Here is a 25035-nt window from a genome sequence, read left to right on the forward strand (position 1 = left end):
TTTGCACTCAGTACTTACCGAGACATAGAGGAGTAAAGTTGGCAGAAAATGAGCTGTGTATGGCAACAGTGGCAAATGCCGCTCACCTGGTAAACATTGGTTTATTTCCATTTGAAGGTTTCTTGTTTTTTCACTATTTTCTTTTTTCACAAAACTTATGTGGCCTGTGAAACCAAAGTAAGGTGCAATGTACATATATACACTCGTATATAACACAATAGTTGCACGAACATTAGTATCGTTATAATGTTTACAAAACTTATTTACACAAATGAACAATATAAAAAATTGTTTATTGCTGTTGTTCTATAGTATATATACAAATGTACAATCACTGGATACTTTCCTAGAACTGCTGCAGCTTGTGGAATTCCTTGAAACATGGGTATATGCACAGTCGTACTTTACACTACTCACACATAAAACGAGTGTCTCTGCGTTTTTGTGGGCGTTTTGTTGTATGTGCACAGACATAACACCTCTTCTGAGCAGTTTTCTTGAAAGTAGCAGGAGGAAGTTGTATGGGGGTAGTGATCACCAGGCCTCAGACGAGAGGGCATGTGTTGATAATTTTGTGGACGCTGGTCTATTGCAAGTGTTGTTCCTTGGTACTTGAATATTGTTTGTCTGATGACTGACAAACAAAATTCACCATATTTGGGTTTGTTGTTGCTCTTCAACTTATACATATTATAAACATTCAGCATGGAAATGTCAAGAAGATGGAAAAAGTGTTTTATGTACCACTTATAATTCTTGTGAACACAATCAGCAAACCCAATCTGCATGTCACATTTGTCCACTAAGTGCATATTGAGGTTGTGGTCCATCACAGCTGCAGGTTTTACAATGGGTTCGTTGGTCTCTATTCTGCTTGCCAGTGTCTACCATTTCGTGTGGGTGACCTGATGTCATCAATGTGACATCATGTTTGTCATGCCACTGAAATGCCATGATGTCATTGGCAGCAAACACCTACAGCTCACCTCTACGAGTGCCTGCGTCAAATCTAGGCATATGTTTACGATTTCCACGCACTGTACCACACACACGTCTGTCATGTTCACTCACAAAAAATCACTGAGTAAGGGGCTTGTGTACCAATTATCAGTATATAATGTGTGCCCCTTGCTTAGATATGGCTCCATCATTGTTCTAACCACGTCACCAGAGATACCCAGTAACTTCCTGGTATCTTGCAATGTATTACTGTCAGTGTACACAATTATATCCAAAACCAGACCACTTTTGCAATCACACAGTACTAATAACTTTATACCACAGCGTTTCGTCTTGCTTGGTATATACTGCTTGAATGACAGTCTGCCTTTGAACAAAATTAAAGATTCATCAATAACAAGCTTCCTGAAGAGATAAAAATGCATACAGCACTTTTGTTTCAGGCACATAAACACATTCCTTATCTTATACAACCTGTTGCTTCTGTCAGGCCTTGTTTTGTCTGAGAAGTGTAGCATACGTAACAGTAGCAGAAATCGATTCACTGGTATAATGTCACCAAAAGCTAGGGTTGAAATCAGGCAGTCTGTCGACTAGTATGTGTTGACAGTGTTCTTATACACATGTGGCATAAGCATTATTGTGGCAAAGAACAGATACATCTCTGCCACAGTTGTGTCCTTCCACTGGTGTAGGAATGATCTTGGTGAAAGAATTGTGTTTGCCATGGTGTACTCGAAGTATGTATTGCTTTCCCTGACGATAATGTCCATCAGGAGTTCATTGAAGAACAACAGTTCAGTGGCGTTGTTCCCGAGTATACATGATGGCCGTATTCCACTTTGTATTTCATCAAAGTGATGGGGATTGGGAACAAAATTGTCGCCTTGCTGCCAATCCCAGATGCAGTCTGCTGGTGGATACTGGATATTTACAGGTAGTTGCAGTTGTGAAGGTTGTGGTTGTGGATGTTGTGGGAGTGTGGGGGTGGTTGTGGCTGTGCTCAGTTAGCAACGTGGGTAGTAGCATGGCCAGCTGCTGGTGGCACATGACTCATGCCACCTCCAAGATCACCACCGCCTGCTGCCCCACGCACATTATTCATCCCCACTGTAACAATATCGTCATCTTCACTGTCAGTTCGTGGTGTAGGGCCATGGGATTTACTCAAGAGATTTGCTCCTTCCCCTTGGAATAGCATATGGCACACTACCAGAATGCATGCTGCATCGTACATACTGCCGCTTCACTGGAGAATATTCGCCCTCACTGTTGCAACTAGAACTGCTTTCAGTAGCTTGGAAATCACTATCACTTTCACTGCACACATCCGAGTCCTGTACACGGGGAAATAGTTTCCTCATTCGTCCTGGTACATGTGAACTTGAATGAGACAGCCCAGCACCAGAGATGGAAGGTTGTGGGTCATCTGGATTTTCATCACTAATTATGCTATCCTGGGCACTGCTTTCAGTCACACCCTCTCCAAAACTATGAAATTCACTTTCACTGGCACTTCCATCACTGTTAGAACTATCAATTGGGAACAAAAGATCTCCAGTCCGCCGAGGAGTGAGGTACTTCTTACTGCGAGGCATGGTGAACAAGGACTACTGGAATGGAGCTCCCACAATGCACCACTGAGTCCCTGATTTTTTTCATAGTGTGCACACCCACCATGCAGACCCATTTTCTCACATGCAGGCCTACCAGCTTTCTCCCACTTGATTTGAGGCCACTAGAATTTCTTCTTTCAACACACCGGCCGTATCCCACCGAAGCGGGGTGGCCCAAAAGGAAAAACGAAAGTTTCTCCTTTTACATTTAGTAATATATACAGGAGAAGGGGTTACTAGCCTCTTGCTCGTGGCATTTTAGTTGCCTCTTGCAACACACATGGCTTAAGGAGGAAGAATTCTGTTCCACTTCCCCATGGAGGTAAGAGGAAATAAACAAGAACAAGAACTAGAAAGAAAATAGAAGAAGACCCAGAGGGGTGCGTGTATATGTGCTTGTATACATGTATGTGAAGTGTGACCTAAGTGTAAATAGAAGTAGCAAGATGTACCTGAAATCTTGCATGTGTATGAAACAGAATAAAAAGACACCAGCAATCCTACCATCATGTAAAACAATTACAGGCTTTCGTTTTACACTCATAGAAATTTTTTTTTTTTTCTCAACAAGTCGGCTGTCTCCCACCAAGGCAGGGTGACCCAAAAAAGAAAGAAAATCCCCAAAAAGAAAATACTTTCATCATCATTCAACACTTTCACCACACACACACATTATCACTGTTTTTGCAGAGGTGCTCAGAATACAAAAGTTTAGAAGCATATACGTATAAAGATACACAACATATCCCTCCAAACTGCCAATATCCCAAACCCCTCCTTTAAAGTGCAGGCATTGTACTTCCCATTTCCAGGACTCAAGTCCGACTATATGAAAATAACCAGTTTCCCTGAATCCCTTCACTAAATATTACCCTGCTCACACTCCAACAGATCGTCAGGTCCCAAGTATCATTCGTCTCCATTCACTCCTATAACACGCTCACGCACGCTTGCTGGAAGTCCAAGCCCCTCGCCCACAAAACCTCCTTTACCCCCTCTCTCCAACCCTTTCGAGGACGACCCCCACCCCTCCTTCCTTCTCCTATAGATTTATATGCTTTCCATGTCATTCTACTTTGATCTATTCTCTCTAAATGACCAAACCACCTCAACAACCCCTCTTCTGCCCTCTGACTAATGCTTTTATTAACTCCACACCTTCTCCTAATTTCCACACTCCGAATTTTCTGCATAATATTTACACCACACATTGCCCTTAGACAGGACATCTCCACTGCCTCCAACCGTCTCCTCGCTGTTGCATTTACCACCCAAGCTTCACATCCATATAAGAGTGTTGGTACTACTATACTTTTCATACATTCCCTTCTTTGCCTCCATAGATAATGTTTTTTGACTCCACATATACATCAACGCACCACTCACCTTTTTTCCTCCATCAATTCTATGATTAACCTCATCCTTCATAAATCCATCCGCCGACACGTCAACTCCTAAGTATCTGAAAACATTCACTTCTTCCATACTCCTCCTCCCCAATTTGATATCCAATTTTTCTTTATCTAAATCATTTGATACTCTCATCACCTAACTCTTTTCTATGTTCACTTTCAACTTTCTACCTTTACACACATTCCCAAACTCGTCCACTAACCTTTGCAATTTTTCTTTAGAATCTCCCATAAGCACAGTATCATCAGCAAAAAGTAACTGTGTCAATTCCCATTTTGAATTTGATTTCCCATAATTTAATCCCACCCCTCTCCCGAACACCCTAGCATTTACTTCTTTTACAACCCCATCTATAAATATATTAAACAACCATGGTGACATTACACATCCCTGTCTAAGACCTACTTTTACCGAGAAGTATTCTCCCTCTCTTCTACACACCCTAACCTGAGCCTCACTATCCTCATAAAAACTCTTAACAGCATTTAGTAACTTACCACCTATTCCATATACTTGCAACATCTGCCACATTGCTCCTCTATCCACTCTATCATATGCCTTTTCTAAATCCATAAATGCAATAAAAACTTCCCTACCTTTTATCTAAATACTGTTCACATATATGCTTCAATGTAAACACTTGATCTACACATACCCTACCCACTCTGAAGCCTCCCTGCTCATCCGCAATCCTACATTCTGTCTTACTTCTAATTCTTTCAATTATAACCCTACCGTACACTTTTCCTGGTATACTCAGTAAACTTATTCCTCTAATTTTTACAATCTCTTTTGTCCCCTTCCCTTTATATAAAGGGACTATACATGGTCTCTGCCAATCCCTAGGTACCTTCCCCTCTTACATTCATTAAACCACTCCAACACTATGTCGTCCCCTGCTTTTAACATTTCTGTCATGATCCCGTCAGTTCCAGCTGCTTTACCCCCTTTCATTCTACGTAATGAGTCACGCACCTCCCCCACATTCACATCCTGCTCTTCTTCACTCCTAAAAGATGATATACCTCCCTGGCCAGTGCATGAAATTACCGCCTCCCTTTCTTCATCGACATTTAAAGGTTCCTCAAAATATTCTTGCCATCTACTCAAAACCTCCATCTCCCCATCTACTAACTCCCCTTCTCTGTTTTTAACTGATAAATCCATTTGTTCCCTAGGCTTTCTTAACTTGTTTAACTCACTCCACAATTTTTTCTTATTTTCATTAAAATTCATTGACAGTGCCTCTCCCACTATCATCTGCTCTCCTTTTGCACTCTCTCACCACTCTCTTCACCTTTCTTTTACTCTCCATATACTCTACTTTTCTTATAACACTTCTGCTTTGTAAATACCTCTCATAAGCTAATTTTTTCTGTTTTGTCACACCCTTTACCTCATCATTCCAACAGTCACTCCTCTTTCATCCTGCACCCACCCTCCTATAACCACAAACTACTGCCCCACATTCTAATACTGCATTTTTAAAACTATTCCAGCCCTCTTCACCCTCCCCCCCCCACTACTCATACCTGCACCAGCCCACCTATCTGAAAAGAGTTGCTTATATTTCACCCGAACTTCCTCCTCCCTTAGTTTATACACTTTCACCTCCCTCTTACTTGTTGCCATTTTCCTCTTATCCCATCTACCTCTTACTCTAACTGTAGCTACAACTAGATAATGATCCGATATATCAGTTGCCCCTCTATAAATGTGTACATCCTGGAGCCTACCCATCAACCTTTTATCCACCAATACATAACTTAACAAACTACTTTCATTACGTTCTACATCATACCTTGTATATTTATTTATTCTCTTTTTCATAAAATATGTATTACTTATTACCAAACCTCTTTCTACACATAGCTCAGTTAAAGGCTCCCTATTTTCATTTACCCCTGGCACCCAAAATTTACCTATTACTCCTCCACAACATTTTTCCCGCTTTAGCATTAAAATCCCCAACCACAAGTACTCTCACACTTGGTTTAAAACTCCCCATGCAATTACTCAACATTTCCCAAAATCTCTATCTCTCCTCTATACTTCTCTCTTCTGCAGGTGCATAAATGCTTATTATAACCCACTTCTCACATCCAGCCTTTATTTTACTCCACATAATCCTTGAATTAATACATTTATAGTCCCTCTTTTCCTGCCATAGCTTATCCTTCAACATTATTGCTACTCCTTCTTTAGCTCTAACTCTATTAGAAACCCCTGACCTAATCCCATTTATTCCTCTCCACTGAAACTCGCCCACCCCCTTCAGCTTTGTTTCACTTAAAGCCAGGATATCCAGCTTCTTCTCATTCATAACATCCACAATCATCTCTTTCTTATCATTTGCACAACATCCATGCACATTTAAACTTCCCACTTTGACAATTTTCTTCTTCTTATTCTTTTTAGTATTTTTTACAGGAAAAGGGGTTACTAGCCCATTGTTCCCGGCATTTTAGTTGACTTTTACAACACGCATGGCTTACAGAGGAAAGATTCTTATTCCACTTCCCCATGGATATAAAAGGAAAAGTAATTAGAACAAGAACTAAGATAAAATCAAAGAAAACTCAGATGAGTGTTTATAAATAAATGTGTATGTGTATGTTTAGTGTGACCTAAGTGTAAGTAGAAGTAGCAAGACGTACCTCTAATCTTGCATGTTTGAGACAGACAAAAGACACCAGCAATCCTACCATCATGTAAAACAATTACAGGCTTTCGTTTTACACTCACTTGGGAGAATGGTGGTTCCTCCCTGGGCGGTTGCTGTCTGCCAACCTACTACCTTTTATAACTGAGGTTATTTAATCTTCTTTCTTTTCAACACACCGGCCGTATCCCACCGAGGCGGGGTGGCCCAAAAGGAAAAACGAAAGTTTCTCCTTTTACATTTAGTAATATATACAGGAGAAGAGGTTACTAGCCCCTTGCTCCCAGCATTTTAGTTGCCTCCTACAACACGCATGGCTTACGGAGGAAGAATTCTGTTCCACTTCCCCATGGAGATAAGGAAATAAACAACAAGAACAAGAACTAGTAAGAAAATATTAGAAAACCCAGAGGGGTGTGTATATATATGCTTGTACATGTATGTATGTGTAGGAGGGGTGTTAATGTTGCAGTTTAAAAACTGTAGTGTAAAGCACCCTTCTGGCAAGACAGTGATGGAGTGAATGATGGTGAAAGTTTTTCCTTTTCGGGCCACCCTGCCTTGGTGGGAATCGGCCGGTGTGATAATAAAAAAAAATAATAATGTATGTGTAGTGTGACCTAAGTGTAAGTAGAAGTAGCAAGACATACCTGAAATCTTGCATATTTATGAGACAGAGAAAAATGGACACCAGCAATCCTACCATCATGTAAAACAATTACAGGCTTTCGTTTTACACTCACTTGGCAGGACGGTAGTACCTCCCTGGGCGGTTGCTGTCTACCAACCTACTACCTTTTATACCTGAGGTTATTTAATACCCGAGGCTATTTCATACCCAAGTCTATTATATACCCAAGGCTATTTTATTGCTGAATTGGCATAGTAATTGATATGATAGTGTATAGCCACGTTTAGCAGAAATTTTATTATTTTGTGCATTCTTTTGAAGGGTAATAACAAGTTAGTGCAAACCAAAGAAGTCTTCATACAAAACATAACTAGCACCTCTGTTACTGAGAACTCTTAGTACACTTAGTGGTACTTAAAAAAGTCTTGGTGTTCCAATTAGTTTATTGCAAAAATGAGTGGTGGATAATGTGGGGTTTCACTGATATGATTTTGAGAAAATGTTTAATTGACATTTCCTTGCTAATTGTTTTTTTAAATCCTTCATAATTTGTTTTAATAGAAATAAAATTATAGTACTATTTTTTTTTTATTTTTAGAAAGTGGAAGATTTGAGGATGTTTATAAAAGTTGAACATTTCAGTTTTGTTTGCTCTGTTGTTCATCATCAACTCTCGGTAATAAAAGTTGAATATTTCAGTATTGTTTACTCTGTTGTTCATCATCAACTAACAGTAATAATAGTCGAATATTTCAGTATTGTTTACTCTGTTGTTCATCATCAATTAACAGTAATAAAAGTTGAATATTTCAGTATTGTGTTCGCTCTGTTCTTCATCATGAACTTGATTCTGTGGTACAAGGGGTCAAGTGCTGCTGTTCCCTTCACCACACTGCTGGCACTCTTGGCACTCTGGTTCCTGGTGTCTGTCCCACTCACTTTTGTAGGCTCCTTCTTTGGCTACAGGAAGAGGGTAAGTCAGTAATCCATGTAACTCTTGTCATTTATACTTTTAAAGAGGTCTAGTCTTTTTATCACTAACAACAAAGTAAATAATTCTCCTGTCTTTTGAATGGTATATTCTGAGCAAACTTTCTCTGCTATTATTCAGAATGTAGCCAGAAATGCAGTTATTGTATATAAGGTTCTATATAACCCTACATTATAGACAGTGTTTACCAAGGCACAAGCAAGATATAAACTATACAGGCTTGATATTGAGTGGATTTTTTTTTTTTGTCGAGGGGGTTAAAAAATGTGTATGTAGCCTTTGCCATAAAATCATCAAACCATTTCTTCATTTATAAATTTAGGAAGGTACGTAAAAGAAGGAAATAAAAGTGAACCTAGGAAAGAGCAAGGTGAGTAGGGTGTCAGATTATTTATATACTGGTAGATTGGAAGGATGGGATTATAGAGGAAGTGAAAGTGTTCAGCTATTTAGGAATGGACTTATCATCTGATGGGTCTTTGAAAGATGAGGTGAACCATAGAATTGATGAAGGGAAAAATATGGTTGGTGCACTTAGGCCTTTGTGCAGACAGAACAATATCCATGGAGGCAAAAAGGGGAATGTATGAGAGTAGTGGTATTCACACTCTTACATGGGTTGTGAATGATGCAGCAAGGAGAAGGCTAGAGGCAGTGGAGGTGTCATGTCTGAGGGTGACAATGTGTGGTGCAAATATTATGCAGAGAATTCATGGTTTGGAGATTAGAAGGAGCTGCAGGGTTACTAAAAGTATTATCCAGAGGGCTGAGGAAGGATTGTTGATGTGGTTTGGACATTTAGAGAGGTTGGAGCAAAATAGGATGATTTGGAGGGTGTATAAATCTGTAATGCAAGGAAGGAAGGAAAGGTAGGGGTCATCCTAGGAAAGGTTGGAGGGATGGGGTTAAAGAAGGTTTTGTGTGTAAGGGGTTTGGACATCCAGCAAGCATGTATGAGTGGGTTAGATAGGAATGAGTGTAACATTTTGTGAAGGGATCCAGAGAAACAAGTTAGCTGGACTTGAGTACTGGAGGTAGAAAGTACAGTGTCTGCACTAAGAAGGGAGGGTGGGGATATTTGCTGCTTGGAGGGTCATTTGAATTTTAGTATCCACATACCTTTCAAGACTAGTGATATTGTGATTGATACTGAAAGTGTTTTATTTTTTGGGTCACCCTGCCTCAGTGGGAGACAGGTAGCATGCTAAAAAAAAGATGTATGTATGTATGTTTGTTTCTCACACAAACATGAGATTGTATTCAAATTATTCCTTTTTTTGTTGTTGTTTTACAGTTTGCAGTTAATTAATGAAGTGCTTATAAATAATTTTAAGTTTTTGTCAATGTTCCAGTGAAGGGAATTTTTTTTTAAGAATATTGGAAATTAAATGCTGTATTAATTGTTATGGTTCATAGAAAACAAAATACATGTAAGTGGTTCATGGAAAAAAAAAAGAGGAACTCTTGAAAAATGGCCCAGCATAACATGCAAAAATGTTTGAATTTAAAATACTCTTAGCACTCATTCTCATGTTGTCATTAATTACCCCAAGCTGTTATAAGTTGTTATATTAGTCTTCAAGTACTTGGGATGAGAATATCTTCTTATACATCTTTTCTATTGACAATGTACTCCTAGTAAATATGTCCTAATTGTTTGTTCCAGTGCTTGGAGAATCCAGTGCGGACGAACCAGATTCCCCGGCAGATTCCTGAGCAGAGTATATACACTCAGCCTCTTCCTGGCATCATCATGGGCGGTGTGTTACCCTTCGGCTGCATCTTCATCCAGCTCTTTTTCATTCTCAACTCCATCTGGTCGTCACAAACATACTACATGTTTGGATTCCTCTTCCTGGTGTTCTTGATCCTTATTGTCACCTGCTCAGAAACCACTGTGCTGCTCTGCTACTTCCACCTCTGTGCTGAGGTAATTTATTCATCTGGGTTTTTGATACAGTGCACGTCGTTAAAGTACACCGGGTGGAAGGCACCCAGCATACTTCAATATCCAAAGTAAAAGTCTACTTTGGTAACCTTATCAGTAAAACAAAAAGTTATGTTGACCAAACAACTCTAAGTGGGATGTCTGAGAATTCCTTAAAGTTGCTGTCTAAATCTTAAGTACCCACTAGGCTTGCGTAGTGGACGATTTTGTGTCTGTGTGGCCCCTGTGCCATGTGGTCTCGAGGCTGAGTTTGCTGGACAGTTTTAGCTATTAATGAATTAATGTGGATGGGAGTAGGTTGCTGACAGAACAGTTGCAGACATAATTGTATTACATGGTAAAAGCCACTGATGTGTATGAGCATCCAATGAGGATCTGGTTATACCAGTTCCTTGAAGGTGGCATTGTTGACATGCCTGTACCAAAAGTACATCTAGGGAATCCTTGGAAAATGTCCCCACTAATGTTAACTGTAATGACATACCTAGAATTGATGTTGTCAATTGTCCAACTCTTATCATCTCTATGACCTTGGCTTCAAAGCCATAGTAAAATGGGACCGACACTGAAAGGGTTAACTATGGAAGACCCTGGAAAAAAATTTGTGTGTGTGTGGGGGAAGATTTTGAAAAATAATAATAAAAAAAATTGTTATTGATCAATAGAGTTTGTTTTTCTGAAACGAATAAGACTACACTGAGTGAAATCTGATAAAAATCTTATAACTTTGTTATGTGTTGAAGTTTGTGAAAAAATGACTGCTAATCATCAACAGTAGTGTTAAAGCCCCAGCGATGTTTACATTTTACAATTATTGATGATAATATATGATTGTTTTCTGTTTTTTAATTGTTTTTAATGTTTAATGTTTTATACATACTCTTTTTTTTTTATAATATTAGATGTGTTTCAAGGTGTCTTAGCACTTCAAAAATTGCTTCACTTTGAATAATTGCTATATATACATCCTCTCCTCACTTAATGACGAAGTTCCGTTCCCTAAGACTGCGTTGTTAAACAAATTCATCGCTGAGTGAGGAGCATACTATAATAGTGGGTTTGTGTCAACCATCTCTGATATTGCTTTAATGTTACCTTTGCACCATTTATAACATTTCTGGTATATTTTAAAATGTTTATACAGTAGTGTACTGTATATTGAAATAAACAGAATAGAGTAAGTCAGGTATAAATGCTGGTCAGAAAGTCCGTCGTAAATCCGAGGCATTGGTAAGCGAGTACGTCGCTAAGTGAGGAGAGGCTGTATACAGTGGACCCCCGGTTTCCAGCCTTAATCCATTCCGGAAGGTCAGCTGAAATCCGAAATGGACGAAAACCGAAGTAATATTTCACATAAGAATTAATGTAAATTCAATTAATCCGTTCCAGACACCCAAAAATATTAAAAAAAAAAATATTTTATAGAGAATAACTATTGTTTTACATTCAGAAAACAATGAGAAATATAAAACACTAATTTTAATGGATAAATAAACATTTAAATCAGTTTTACCTTTATTGAAGACTTGTCAGCATGCAACTGCCTTGCCTTTTCACAAATTATTGCCTTCACAACACTATCTCTCGCTAACTGTTTTTCGTTGATCCACACCAACAACAACTTCTCAACATCTTCGACTGTTTGCTATCACTACCATCATCACTTCCATCCTCTACCACCATCACTACCACCCTCTATCAGTCACTTTACCTTTGTAGAGGGTGGTAGTGATATTTCTCCACAAAACTTTGCAACTCATTCTACGAGTTCTTTCTTGAATTCTATCTAAGGGCTGGTATTCTGAACTTTCTTTGGCCCCATGGTTGCTTATTTCACAGTCGTAATCAATAAACAAGCACAAAAACCAATGGATGAATGCGTGGAGTATTGCTAACTCAACGAGAGGCACAGGCAGACTGAGTGTGGTACACGTGAGAAGCTGCATCCTGGGCAGGTGGATGCATCTGATACCGACGATTTCCAAGCGGATGTACAAAACCCCGGGGAAAATTTCACTGAAAAAGTGCTTGAAATCCGAGCTGCACAATTTCTGCAGTGGCCAAAAACTGGGGGTCCACTGTATACAGTACAGTGGACCCCCGCATAACGATATTAATCCGTTCCTGAGAGCTCATTGTTATGCGAAATTATCGTTATGTGAATAAATTTTCCCTATAAGAAATAATGGAAATCAAATTAATCCGTGCAAGACACCCAAAAGTATGAAAAAAAAAATTTTTACCACATGAAATATACATTTTCCTACACACAAAGAGAAGGATACATGCACAATATATATTGTGCATGTACTACTCTACTAAATGAAGAATAAATGACACTTACCTTTATTGAAGATGCAGCAATGACTGATGAGACACTGTGTCCTGGGAGTGCCTTTTCCTCCTGAGTACTGTAGGTCCTGTTTGGCACTTTCTTCCAGAACCGCCTTATCACACTGTGTATGCCACTACGATTCTTAAATCTCTCAAACTAACCTTTGCTGGCTTTAAATTCACCAATATGAGCACTAGTTCCAGGCATTTTTCCCTGTTCACCTGGGTGTTAGTTGACTGGTGTGGGTTGCATCCTGGGAGACAAGATTAAGGACCCCAATGGAAATAAGTTAGACAGTCTTCAATGACACTGACTTTTTTGGGTTATCCTGGGTGGCTATCCCTCTGGGGTTAATTGTTTCTTTGTCTTCTCAATAAGCCACACCAACAACGGTGCTACAGCAGCAGCAGCAGCAGCTGACAGTGCTACAGCAGCAGCAGACGGTGCTACAGCAGCAGCAGATGGTACTACAGCAGCAGCAGCAGCTGACGGTGGTACAGCAGCAGCAGCAGCAGCAGCAGGTGACGGTGCTACAGCAGCAGCAGCAGCAGCAGCAGCTGACAGTGCAGCAGCAGCAGCTGACAGTGCTACAGCAGCAGCTGACAGTGCTACAGCAGCAGCAGACAGTGCTACAGCAGCAGCAGACGGTACTACAGCAGCAGCAGCAGCTGACGGTGGTACAGCAGCAGCAGCAGCTGATGGTGCTACAGTAGCAGCAGCAGCTGACAGTGCTACAGCAGCAGCAGCATCAGCAGTTGACCATGGTACCACAGTATTTCGATAATATTTCTCACCTGTTTTACCACAGGGTTGGCACTAGAAGCTTTCTTGGGGCCCATGGTCACTTATTTTGCAGATAAAATCACCAAAAACACTGTAATAATATGAAATGTTCTGATTGTATGCTTGGATGTTACCGCGGCGGCTGGCTGGTAAACAGTGCCACCGGCGGAACATGTGAGGCTGGCTCAGGCCGCACATTAGACGCGTCTCGGACGAATAGCGTTGAGCGGGTTTTTTAGCGGTATGCGAGGCAAAATCTTAGTGATAAAATGTATCGGTATGCGGATTTAACGTTATGTGATGCCGACGGTATGCAGGGGTTCACTGTATAACGAGTTTTTATTAAATTTTTTTTTTTACTATTTTGAACTTGTATTTCATAGTGTAATATTCCTGAAAACATGGAAATAAGTAATGCTGATTGACTTTACTGGGTTATATATACAGTGGAACCTCGGTACTCGAACAGCTCCCTACTCGAACAATTCGGTATTTGAGCTCTTTGTTCCGTAAAAAAAATCACTCGGTAGTTGACTGTTTGCTCGGCACTTGACCCAACAAACACGACCTGCCAGAACTTCGCTGTAAGGTATTTCGTGTTTCTTCGCATTTTTTGGTGTTTTTTTTTATATTGTATAAATAAGTCACCATGGGCCTAAGAAGATTAGTGATAACAGGCAACAAAAAAAAAAAAATTGGTTGGCACTGTATATGGTATATACACTTTATAATTGTTATTTTATTATATTTTTTCTACTATATTTTGGTCTTCTAAGGCTGTGTTTAATGAATACTTAAAATATTTTAGAGTATAATATTCATCAAAACATGGAAATTATTCACATTGACTTTATTGGGTTATCCTGGGTGATATACCTAGTGTGTTTTGTGGCTGAATTCCACTGATAGTATCACGAAATTGTAATAAATTTGGACTGAATAAGTCATCTTTGAACCATTTGCACACCCTGTCTGCTGGTATGGAAGCTGGTGTTAGAACTACAGCTCCTTGTTCCTTTGTTTACTTTAGTTAGAGAGGCATACTAGTACAGTGGACCCTTAACCAGCGATGGCATCGATTAACGATAAATCTGACTAGAGATACATTTAAACGCAAAAATTTTGCCTCGACTAGCGCTTAAAAACCTGACCAGCGCTATTCGTTCCGTACCATACGCATCCACTTTGGCCTGAGCGCGCCTCACTTGTCCCTTGGGTGTCAGTGTTTACAAGCCAACCAGCCACTGCGGTCGCTTCCAAACATACAACAACTGGAACATTTCATATTATCACAGCCTTTGTAGTGATTGCACCTGCAAAATAAGTCACCATGGGCCCCAAGAAAGCTTCTAGTGCCAACCCTACAGCAAAAAGGGTGAGAATTACTATGGAGATGAAGAAAGAGATCATTGCTAAGTATGAAAGTGGAGTGCGTGTCTCTGAGCTGGTCAGGTTGTATAATAAACCCCAATCAACCATCGTTACTATTGTGGGTAAGAAAACGGCAATCAAGGAAGCTGTTCTTGCCAAAGGTGCAGCTGCTGCTGCACCACAGTCAGCTGTTGTTGTTGCTGCACCACAATCAGCTGTATTACTCAAAGATGTGGAGAGAGTGTTGTTGGTGTGGCTTAACGTGAAACAATTACCGAGAAACGATTAACCCCGGAGGGTTAGCCACCCAGGATAACCCAAGAAAGTCAGTGCATCATCGAGGACTGTCTAACTTATTTCCAATGGGGGTCCTTAATCTTGTCCCCCAGGATGCAACCCACAACAGTTGACTAACACCCAGGTGAACAGGGAAAAAATGCCTGGAACTAGTGCTCATATTGGTGAGGTTAGTGGGGAGGATGTGGAAGAGTTGGTGGAGGAGGACAATGAAGAACTAACCACTGATGAGCTGCTAGATCATCTTCAACAGTAAGAGGCCACACCTGAGGAAACTGCTTCGGAGGAGGGGAGAGAGAAATTGAAGAAGTTGCCTACTTCAAAGATTAAGGAAATGTGTGCAATGTGGCTTAAAGTGCAAACCTTTTTTGATGAAAATCACCCTCACACAGCTATTGCAAGCCATGCTGGTGACTATTACACTGGCAATGTTGTGAAACACTTTAGGATAAAGGAACGAGAGGTACAGGCCTCTATGGACAGATATGTTGTGCGACAGAAGTCCAGTGACTCTGAAGCTGGTCCTAGTTGCATTAAAAGAACAAGGGAAGTAACCCCAGAAAAAGACTTGCTGCCTCAAGTGCTAATGGAAGGGGATTCCCCTTCTAAACACTTAACAAGATCAACGGTCTCCCCTCCTCCCATCCCATCAATCATCACCAGATCTTCAATAAAGGTAAGTGTCATGTAACTGTGCATGTCTTCTTCAGTTTGTGTGTATTAAAATTAATATTTCATGTGGTAAAAAATTTTTTTTTCAATACTTTGGGGTGTCTTGCACGGATTAATTTGATTTCCATTATTTCTTATGGGGAAAATTAACTTGACTAACGATTATTTTGATTAACGATGAGCTCTCAGGAACGGATTAATATCGCTGGTTCAGGGTCCACTGTATTTTGGATATATAGTAATCCCCTGAGTAGTTAACCATGATACATTGTGTGGACCCTGCTGGCCTTAGATTTTTTTTAAATGTGTGAATAGATGGAAGAAGACTCAAAGTGTTATCCTGAGGTAAAAAAAAATATTGGCAGGTAGCAGATTTGTTGGTACAAAAAATGGTTCATACTAGTACCTCAAATGCAGTACCATAACCTGTGTACTAGTACTTTGGACACACTCAAGAGTTAATGTGGAGCACTTGCTGGATGCTGGACTTGAGTCTTGGAGGTGGGAAGTACTGTGCCTGCATTTTAAATGAGAGGTCACTTCTGTCATGAATGAATAACTTTCCAGCCAACATGTATATTCCACTGTTTTGCTCAGCAGTTTTGGTGAGGTGGATCGCTTTTTTTTTAACACATTGGCTGTTTCCCATTAAGGCAGGGTGACCCAAAAAGAAAGAAAATACTTTCATCATCATTCAACACTTTCACCTTCACTCATATATAATCACTGTCCTTGCAGAGGCGTTCAAATACAACAGTTTAGAAGTCCCTCCAAACTGGCAGTATCACCTATGCTTCCAAAATTGTGTGTCTGACTCTGTCATTCTTATGTTGTAACAGCTGTGCTCTTTCTCAGTCCGTAACAGGGCCAGACACAGAATTTTGGAAGCTTTAGTGATCCACCTCCTCATAACCACTGAAGAAAACATTGGAATGTACATGTTGACTGCACCTGTTGTTCACATTATCCATAATTCATATGATCATAATAAACTTGTTACTTTACCCCCATCCCTTGCACCCACCAATATCTGACCTCACCAGACTTGATCTCACAAGTTATGAACTCATGTAACATGCTTTTCCATTAACCTTGCGTGTGACATGTCTTTCTTCAAACCTGAGCTCATGGTGCTCGTTTGCCCATAATATGGTACATTTGCCTTTTCCGTGCACTTAATAATGTCCAGCCTTGGGTGAAATCTTGCAATAAAAGGATTCCTAGCTTTTCCATTGTCTGCCCACATAGAGGTGAATGTGGTAATTAGCATGATGTAGGAGCATGAAAAAGGCTTCATTTGTAAAGGGATTCAGAGAACTGGTTAGCTAATTTCAATTCTGTAAATGTGAAGTATAGTGCCTACACTCTGAAGGATGTGTAGGGATGTTGGAAGACAGAGGGCCATTTGAATTTTGATGTCCCCACACTTTTAGCAAGTCAGCTGTTGAAGGAGGGAGGGGTGAATGTTGTTTTAGGGAGCTTCAATTTTACTTATGGGTCCATTTATTTACAAATATGTACAGGCCATGATATAGTAGGTGCCCTGTGCCAAGATAGATGAAGCCAGGGGGAGGAGCCCACAGGTCTAGAGTTGATAGCAAGTGGCTGGCTTGGGTTAATGAGAGAAAAGCATGACTCGCACAATTTATGTGGTCACAAACAGAGGGCAACAATTACCATTACTGAAACTTAAAACTGGGGACAAGCCATGGACCTCTAGTGGGAGAAACCATACCCCCGCCCGGGATTGAACCCAGCTAGCCACAATAAGTGGCTAGCTGGTCTAGTGGCTAACGCGACGGGCTGGAGTTTTGAGACTCTATGACCGCGGGTTCAATCCCGGCCGGGGGTATGGTTTGTTTGCAATCGTGTCATTACGATTTCTTAAGTCACTCTAGTGGGAGGTTAGACAGGCTACCAAAGTCTTGCATTTTTCCTTTGGGTCACCTTACCTTAGTGGAGTGGTGGGCAGTGACTGGTGTATTTGAAAAATTAGCACCCTAAATTAAAATTATTTAGCCCTTTCAGGGTCGACAGGCCCTCTCAGAGATTTGTTCTCAGGGTCGGCCAAATTTCAAAAGAAAAAAAAAATTATTTTTTCTTATGAAAAGATAGAGAATCTTTTCCCGATCATAATGACACCAAAAGTATGAAATTTGATGGAAAACTTAGGGAATTATGCTCTCGCGAAGTTAGCGGTCTCGACGATGTTTACGCATCGGTGATTTTGCCCACTTTGAGCTCTATTTTCGACCAATTCCAGTGTACTTGTCGACAAAAATAATAACTATTTCGCTAGAACTCTATCTTTTCTATCGAATGAGTACAAGAAACCACCCATTTACCGATTTCAACTATCCAATACAGTGGTCAGAATTTAGCAATTTTGCTAATTTCACACAAATTTCAAAAGATGCCAATTTCCAAATAGGGTCCAGAATAAACAAGAAAGACATTCCTGGCACTAAAATAACATTTCCTCTGTTCATTAGTCATGTCCCCATGCTCCTCTTACATTCTTTTGCTTTCCACTTTGAATTTTTATTCTCACAAAAAAATAGATTTACTGTTATGCAGACTACTGCATTGGTGTAGAAATGGTATAAATATTATCAGCGCACTTGTGAAAGAATATTAGACTCACCAATTGACGTGTATTGGATGCATAGCATGATTTGTTTACTTTTGAACTTTGGTAAAAATCGAACATTTCTGCTACTTTGAGTGCAATTTCAAGGTAGTTTTCTTTGTAAAACCAGTCAAAATCATCTCAATTTCTGTAATATGTCTTCCATTCTATAAAATGAGACCAGGAAAACTAGAATACAACAATAAATGCCATATGAAAATACAGTGCAAAGTCGCTGTTTTAATCCAAAAACACGGTCAAAGTTTTTTTTTTCTCATTACGCACTGTGTGCTGCAGGATTTTTTTTATACCACACACACTGACCACATAGACCCATTCTTTCATATGTAGGCCTACCAGCTTTCTCTCACTAGATTTGAGGGCACTAGAATTTAGGCGTACTAGTACGTCAAGAACTCTGGTGCGTAAGCCGTACTAGTACGGCTGAAACCCTGAAAGGGCTAAAAAATGAACTACATTTAAACCCACAGGAAGCCAGTTGTGGCTTATCTTGGACTCGAAATCCCATCCATTCTGAAAGTTGCTTACAATTATATTATTACAGTTTTGCAAGACAAAGATATTAAAACCCAGATACTTTACAAGGACTCATGCTCATGTCTTCTTGAATTTTCTTTTTTTTTTTTTACTTGAATCTTGTTTTACTTTTTCAGGATTATCACTGGTGGTGGCGCAGCTTCCTGACCTCCGGCTTCACAGCTTTCTACCTCTTTGTGTACTGCATTCATTACTTCATCACGAAGCTCAGCATAGAGGGTGCCATCTCTACCATGCTGTATTTCGGATACACTGCCATCATGGTCTTCCTATTCTTCCTTCTCACAGGTACAACTATTTTGTGCTAGGAATGCTGTATTTTGGATACACTGCCATCATGGTCTTCATATTCTTTCTCCTCACAGGTACTTCTATTTTGTGCTAGGAAAATGTACCTCACCAAATTTTTTTGTTTTTTTGTTTTAACAAGTCGGCCATCTCCCACCAAGGCAGGGTGACTCAGAAAGAAAGAAAATCCCCAAAAAGAAAAACTTTCATCATCGTTCAACACTTTCACCTCACTCACACATAATCACTGTTTTTTGCAGAGGTGCTCAGAACACAACAGTTTAGAAGCATATACGTATAAAGATACACAACATATCCCTCCAAACTGGCAATATCCCGAACCCCTCCTTTAGAGTGCAGGCATTGTACTTCCCGTTTCCAGGACTCAAGTCCGGCTATACAAAAATAACCGGTTTCCCTGAATCCCTTCACTAGATATTACCCTGCTCACACTCCAACAGATCGTCAGGTCCCAAATACCATTCGTCTCCATTCACTCCTATCGAACATGCTCATGCACGCCTGCTGGACGTCCAAGCCCCTTCCCCACAAAACCTCCCTTACCCTTTCCTTCGAACCTTTTTGAGGACGACCCCTACCCCGCCTTCCTTCCCCTACAGATTTATACGCTTTGCATGTCATTCTACTTTGATCCATTCTCTCTAAATGACCAAACCACCTCAACAACCCCTCTTCAGCCCTCTGACTAATACTTTTATTAACTCCACACCTTCTCCTAATGTCCACACTCTGAATTTTCTGCATAATATTTACACCACACATTGCCCTTAGACAGGACATCTCCACTGCCTCCAACCGCCTCCTCGCTGCTGCATTCACAACCCAAGCTTCACACCTTTATAAGAGTGTTGGTACCACTATACTTTCATACATTCCCTTCTTTGCCTCAATAGATAACGTTTTTTGTCTCCACATATACCTCAATGCACCACTCGCCTTTTTTCCTTCATCAATTCTATGATTAACCTCATCCTTCATAAATCCATCTGCTGACATGTCAACTCCCAAATATCTGAAAACATTCATTTCTTCCATACTCCTCCTCCCCAATTTAATATCCAATTTTTCTTTATCTAAATCATTTGATACCCTCATCACCATACTCTTTTCTATGTTCACTTTCAACTTTCTACCTTTATACACACTCCCAAACTCATCCACTAACCTTTGCAATTTTTCTTTAGAATCTCCCATAAACACAGCATCATCAGCAAAAAGCAACTGTGTCAATTCCCATTTTGTATTTAATTCCCCGTAATTTAATCCCACCCCTCTTCTGAACACCCTAGCATTTACTTCTTTTACAACCCATCTATAAATATATTAAACAACTGTGGTGATATTACACATTCCTGTTTAACCCTTTGAGAGTCCGTCCCGTAGATCTACGGCTTTATGTTCAGGGTCCAAACCATAGATCTACGTCATGAGCTCAGCTCACTCTGATAAACTGTGAGTGGTACATTTGGGCCTAGATATGAGAGAATACATCTATGTGGTATGTGTGCACCACATAAAACAGATCCTGCAGCACGCTGTGTATAATGAGAGAAAAAACTGAAATCATGATTTTTCGATTAAAACAGCGACTTTGCTGTGTTTTTTCGTATGTTTTTTATAGTTCTATTTGCGATTTCTTGGTCTCATTTGATAGAATGGAAGACATATTACAGAAATAGAGATGATTTTGATTGGTTTTAGCACTGGTAATGGCTTGAAACTGAGCTCAAAGTAGCAGAAATGTTAAATTTTTGCCGATATTCAAGAGTAAACAAACGACCTCACACGTCTAATACACACCAGCTGGTGGGTCTAATATGCATTCACAAATATGGTGATGATATTTATACAATTATTACAGTATTGCATAACAGTAAATCTTCTATTTTTTGGTGTGAATAAAAATTCATTATGTGAATAAAAAATCAAAATGGAATTTATTTGTAAAGCCTCAAAACATAACTAATGAACAGAGGAAATGTAAGCTTAGTTCCAGGAATACCTACATTGTTTATTCTGGACCCTATTTTGAAATTGGAATATTTTGAACTTTGTGTTAAATTGGCCAAATTAACAATTTCTGATGACTTTAATTTGTAGTTGAAACAGTTGACTTGGCAATTTCTTGTGCTCAATCGATAGAATAGAAGTAATACTAGTGAAATAGCTAAGAATTTGGTTGACTGGAATAATGTAATTGGCCTAAAATGGGAGTCAAAGTCGGCAAAATCGCCGATTCGTAAACATCGCTGACACATCAAAATTCGCGAGAGCATAATTTCGTCAATTTTCCATCAAATTTTGTACTTTTTGTTTTATTACCTTCACAAAAAGATTCTCTACCATTTCATAAGAAAAAAAAACAAATTTTTTTTTTGAAAATTCTTGGACACTGGGGCACCACTTCAGATTTGGGCCTTGGACCCTGAAGGGGTTAAGACCTACTTTTACTGGGAGGTAGTCTCCCTCTCTTCTACACACCCTAACCTGAGCCTCACTATCCTCATAAAATCTCTTTACAGCAATTAGTAACTTACCACCTATTCCATATACTTGCAACATCTGCCACATTGCTCCCATATCCACTCTATCATATGCCTTTTCTAAATCCATAACTACAATAAAAACTTCTCTACCTTTATCTAACTACTGTTCACATATATGCTTTAATGTAAACACTTGATCTACACAGCCCCTACCCACTATGAAGCCTCTTTGCTCATCCGCAATCCTACATTCTGTCTTACCTCTAATTCTTTCAATTATAACCCTACCGTTCACTTTTCCTGGTATACTCAGTAAACTTCTTTCTTTCTTTCAACACACCAGCCGTATCCCACCAAGGCAGGGTGGCCCAAAAGGAAAAACGAAAGTTTCTCCTTTTGCATTTAGTAATATATACAGGAGAAGAGGTCACTAGCCCCTTGCTCCCGGCATTTTAGTTGCCTCTTACAACATGCATGGCTTACGGAGGAAGAATTCTGTTCCACTTCCCCATGGAGATAAGAGGAAATAAAAAAGAATAAGAACTAGAAAGAAAATAGAAAAAACCCAGCAGGGTGTGTATATATATGCTTGTACATGTATGTGTAGTGTGACCTAAGTGTAAGTAGAAGTAGCAAGACGTACCTGAAACCTTGCGTGTTTGCGAGACAGAAAAATGGACACCAGCAATCCTACCATCATGTAAAACAATTACAGGCTTTCATTTTACACTCACTTTGCAGGATGGTAGTACCTCCCTGGGCAATTGCTGTCTACCAACCTACTACCTAGGGCTCAGTAAACTCATTCTTATATTATTTTTACAATCTCTTTTGTCCCCCTTCCCTTTATATAAAGGGACTATACATGCTCTCTGCCAATCCCTAGGTACCTTCCCCTCTTTCATACATTTATTAAGCAAGAAGACCAACCACTCCAACACTATATCCCCCCATGCTTTTAACATTTCTGTCATGATCCCGTCAGTTACAGCTGCTTTACCCCCTTTCATTCTACGTAATGCCTCACGCACCTCCCCCACACTCACATCCTGTTCTTCTTCACTCCTAAAAGATGGTATACCTCCCTGGCCATTGCATGAAATTACCACTTCCCTTTCTTCGTCGACATTTAAAAGGTCCTCAAAATATTTTCGCCATCTACCCAAAACCTCCATCTCCCCATCTAACTCCCCTACTCTGTTTTTAACTGACAAATCCATTTGTTCTCTAGGCTTTCTTAACTTGTTTAACTCCAAAATTTTTTCTTATTTTCATTAAAATTTCTTGACAGTGCCTCTCCCACTCTATCATCTGCTCTCCTTTTGCACTCTCTCACCACTCTCTTCACCTTTCTTTTACTCTCCATATACTCTACTCTTCTTATAACACTTCCGCTTTGTAAAAACCTCTCATAAGCTAACTTTTTCTCTTTTATCACACCCTTTACTTCATCATTCCACCAATTACTCCTCTTTGCTCCTGCACCCACCCTCCTATAACAACAAACTTCTGCCCCACATTCTAATACTGCATTTTTAAAACTATTCCAACCCTCTTCAACCCCCCCACTACTCATACTTGCACCAGCCCTCCTTTCTGCCAGTAGTGGCTTATATCTCACCCGAACTTCCTCCTCCCTTAGTTTATACACTTTCACCTCCCTCTTGCTTGCTGTTGCCATTTTCCTCTTTTCCCATCTACCTCTTACTCTAACTGTAGCTACAACTAAATAATGATCTGATATATCAGTTGCCCCTCTATAAACGTGTACATCCTGGAGCCTACCCATCAACCTTTTATCCACCAATACATAATCTAACAAACTACTTTCATTACATGCTATTTCATACCTTGTATATTTATTTATCCTCTTCTTCATAAAATATGTATTACTTATTACGAAACCTCTTTCCCCACATAGCTCAATTAAAGGCTCCCCATTTTTGTTTACCCCTGGCACCCCAAATTTACCTACTACTCCCTCCACAACATTTTTGCCCACTTTAGCATTGAAATCCCCAACCACAAGTACTCTCATACTTGGTTCAAAACCCCCCATACATTCACTGAACATTTCCAAAATCTCTCTCTCTCCTCTGCACTTCTTCCTTCTCCAGGTGCATATACGCTTACTATAACCCACTTTTCACATCCAACCTTTCTTTTACTTCACATAATCCTTGAATTAATTCATTTATAGTCCCTCTTTTCCTGCCATAACTTATCCTTCAACATTATTGCTACTCCTCCTTTAGCTCTAACTCTATTTGAAACCCCTGACCTAATCCCATTTATTCCTCTCCACTGAAGCTCTCCTACCCACTTCATCTTTGTTTCACTTAAAGCCAGGACATCCAGCTTTTTCTCATTCATAACATCCACAATCATCTCTTTCTTACCATTTGCACAACATCCACACACATTCAGACTTCCCACTTTGACAATTTTCTTCTTATTCTTTTTAGTAATTATTACAGGAAAAGGGGTTACTAGCCCATTGTTCCCAGCATTTTAGTTGACTTTTACAACACGCATGGCTTACTGAGGAAAGATTCTTATTCCACTTCCCCATGGATATAAAAGGAAAAGTAATAAGACCAAGAACTATTAAGATAAAATCAAAGAAAACTCAGATCTTCTTCTTTCAACGTACCTGCTGTATCCCACCGAGGCAGGGTGGCCCAAAAGAAAAAATTGAAGTTTCTCCTTTTAAATTTAGTAATATATACAGGAGAAGGGGTTACTAGCCCCTTGCTCCTGGTATTTTAGTCGCCTCTTACAACACGCATGGCTTACAATGGAAGAATTCTGTTCCACTTCCCCATGGAGATAAGAGGAAATAAACAAGAACAAGAATTAGAAAGAAAATAGAAGAAAACCCAGACGGGTGTGTATAAATAAACATGTACATGTATGTTTAATGTGACCTAAGTGTAAGTAGAAGTAGCAAGACATACCTCTAATCTTGCATATTTATGAGACAGACAAAAGACACCAGCAATCCTACCATCATGTAAAACAATACAGGCTTTCGTTTCACACTCACTTGGCAGGATGGTAGTACCCCCCTGGGTGGTTGCTGTCTACCAACCTACTACCTATATACAGTGGTAAAATATGCCTAAGTTACCTTTGACTTATAATACTGTACCTTTAAAAACTTGTCTTTGGCCTTTTGGTAACAATATAGAAGTGATTACTAGCCTATTTGCTCGAGGCATTCTAATTTCCTTTTACAACATGCATGGCTTATAGGGAAAGAATTATTGGCTGGTATTCCCATGGGAAGAACAGTGCCTGTGCTCTGAATGAAACAGTCTTAAATACCCTAGACCCTTTCCAATTCTTGGAAAAGCTACAAAACAGTCTGTATT

General features: G+C 39.8%; 1 protein-coding gene across 1 annotated transcript in view; it reads left to right on the forward strand.

Moving 5' to 3' along the window:
* Positions 1-25035, forward strand: part of TM9SF2 (transmembrane 9 superfamily protein member 2) — an 80546-nt gene that overhangs the window by 42996 nt on the left and 12515 nt on the right. The window contains exons 11-13 of the mRNA XM_070083940.1: positions 8096-8255; positions 9940-10203; positions 18983-19154. Of these exons, the coding sequence (XP_069940041.1) occupies positions 8096-8255; positions 9940-10203; positions 18983-19154 (596 nt within the window). The remainder of the gene's footprint in view (positions 1-8095; positions 8256-9939; positions 10204-18982; positions 19155-25035) is intronic.

The sequence above is a fragment of the Cherax quadricarinatus genome, chromosome 11, assembly GCF_038502225.1.
Source record: "Cherax quadricarinatus isolate ZL_2023a chromosome 11, ASM3850222v1, whole genome shotgun sequence".
Classification (NCBI taxonomy): domain Eukaryota; kingdom Metazoa; phylum Arthropoda; class Malacostraca; order Decapoda; family Parastacidae; genus Cherax; species Cherax quadricarinatus.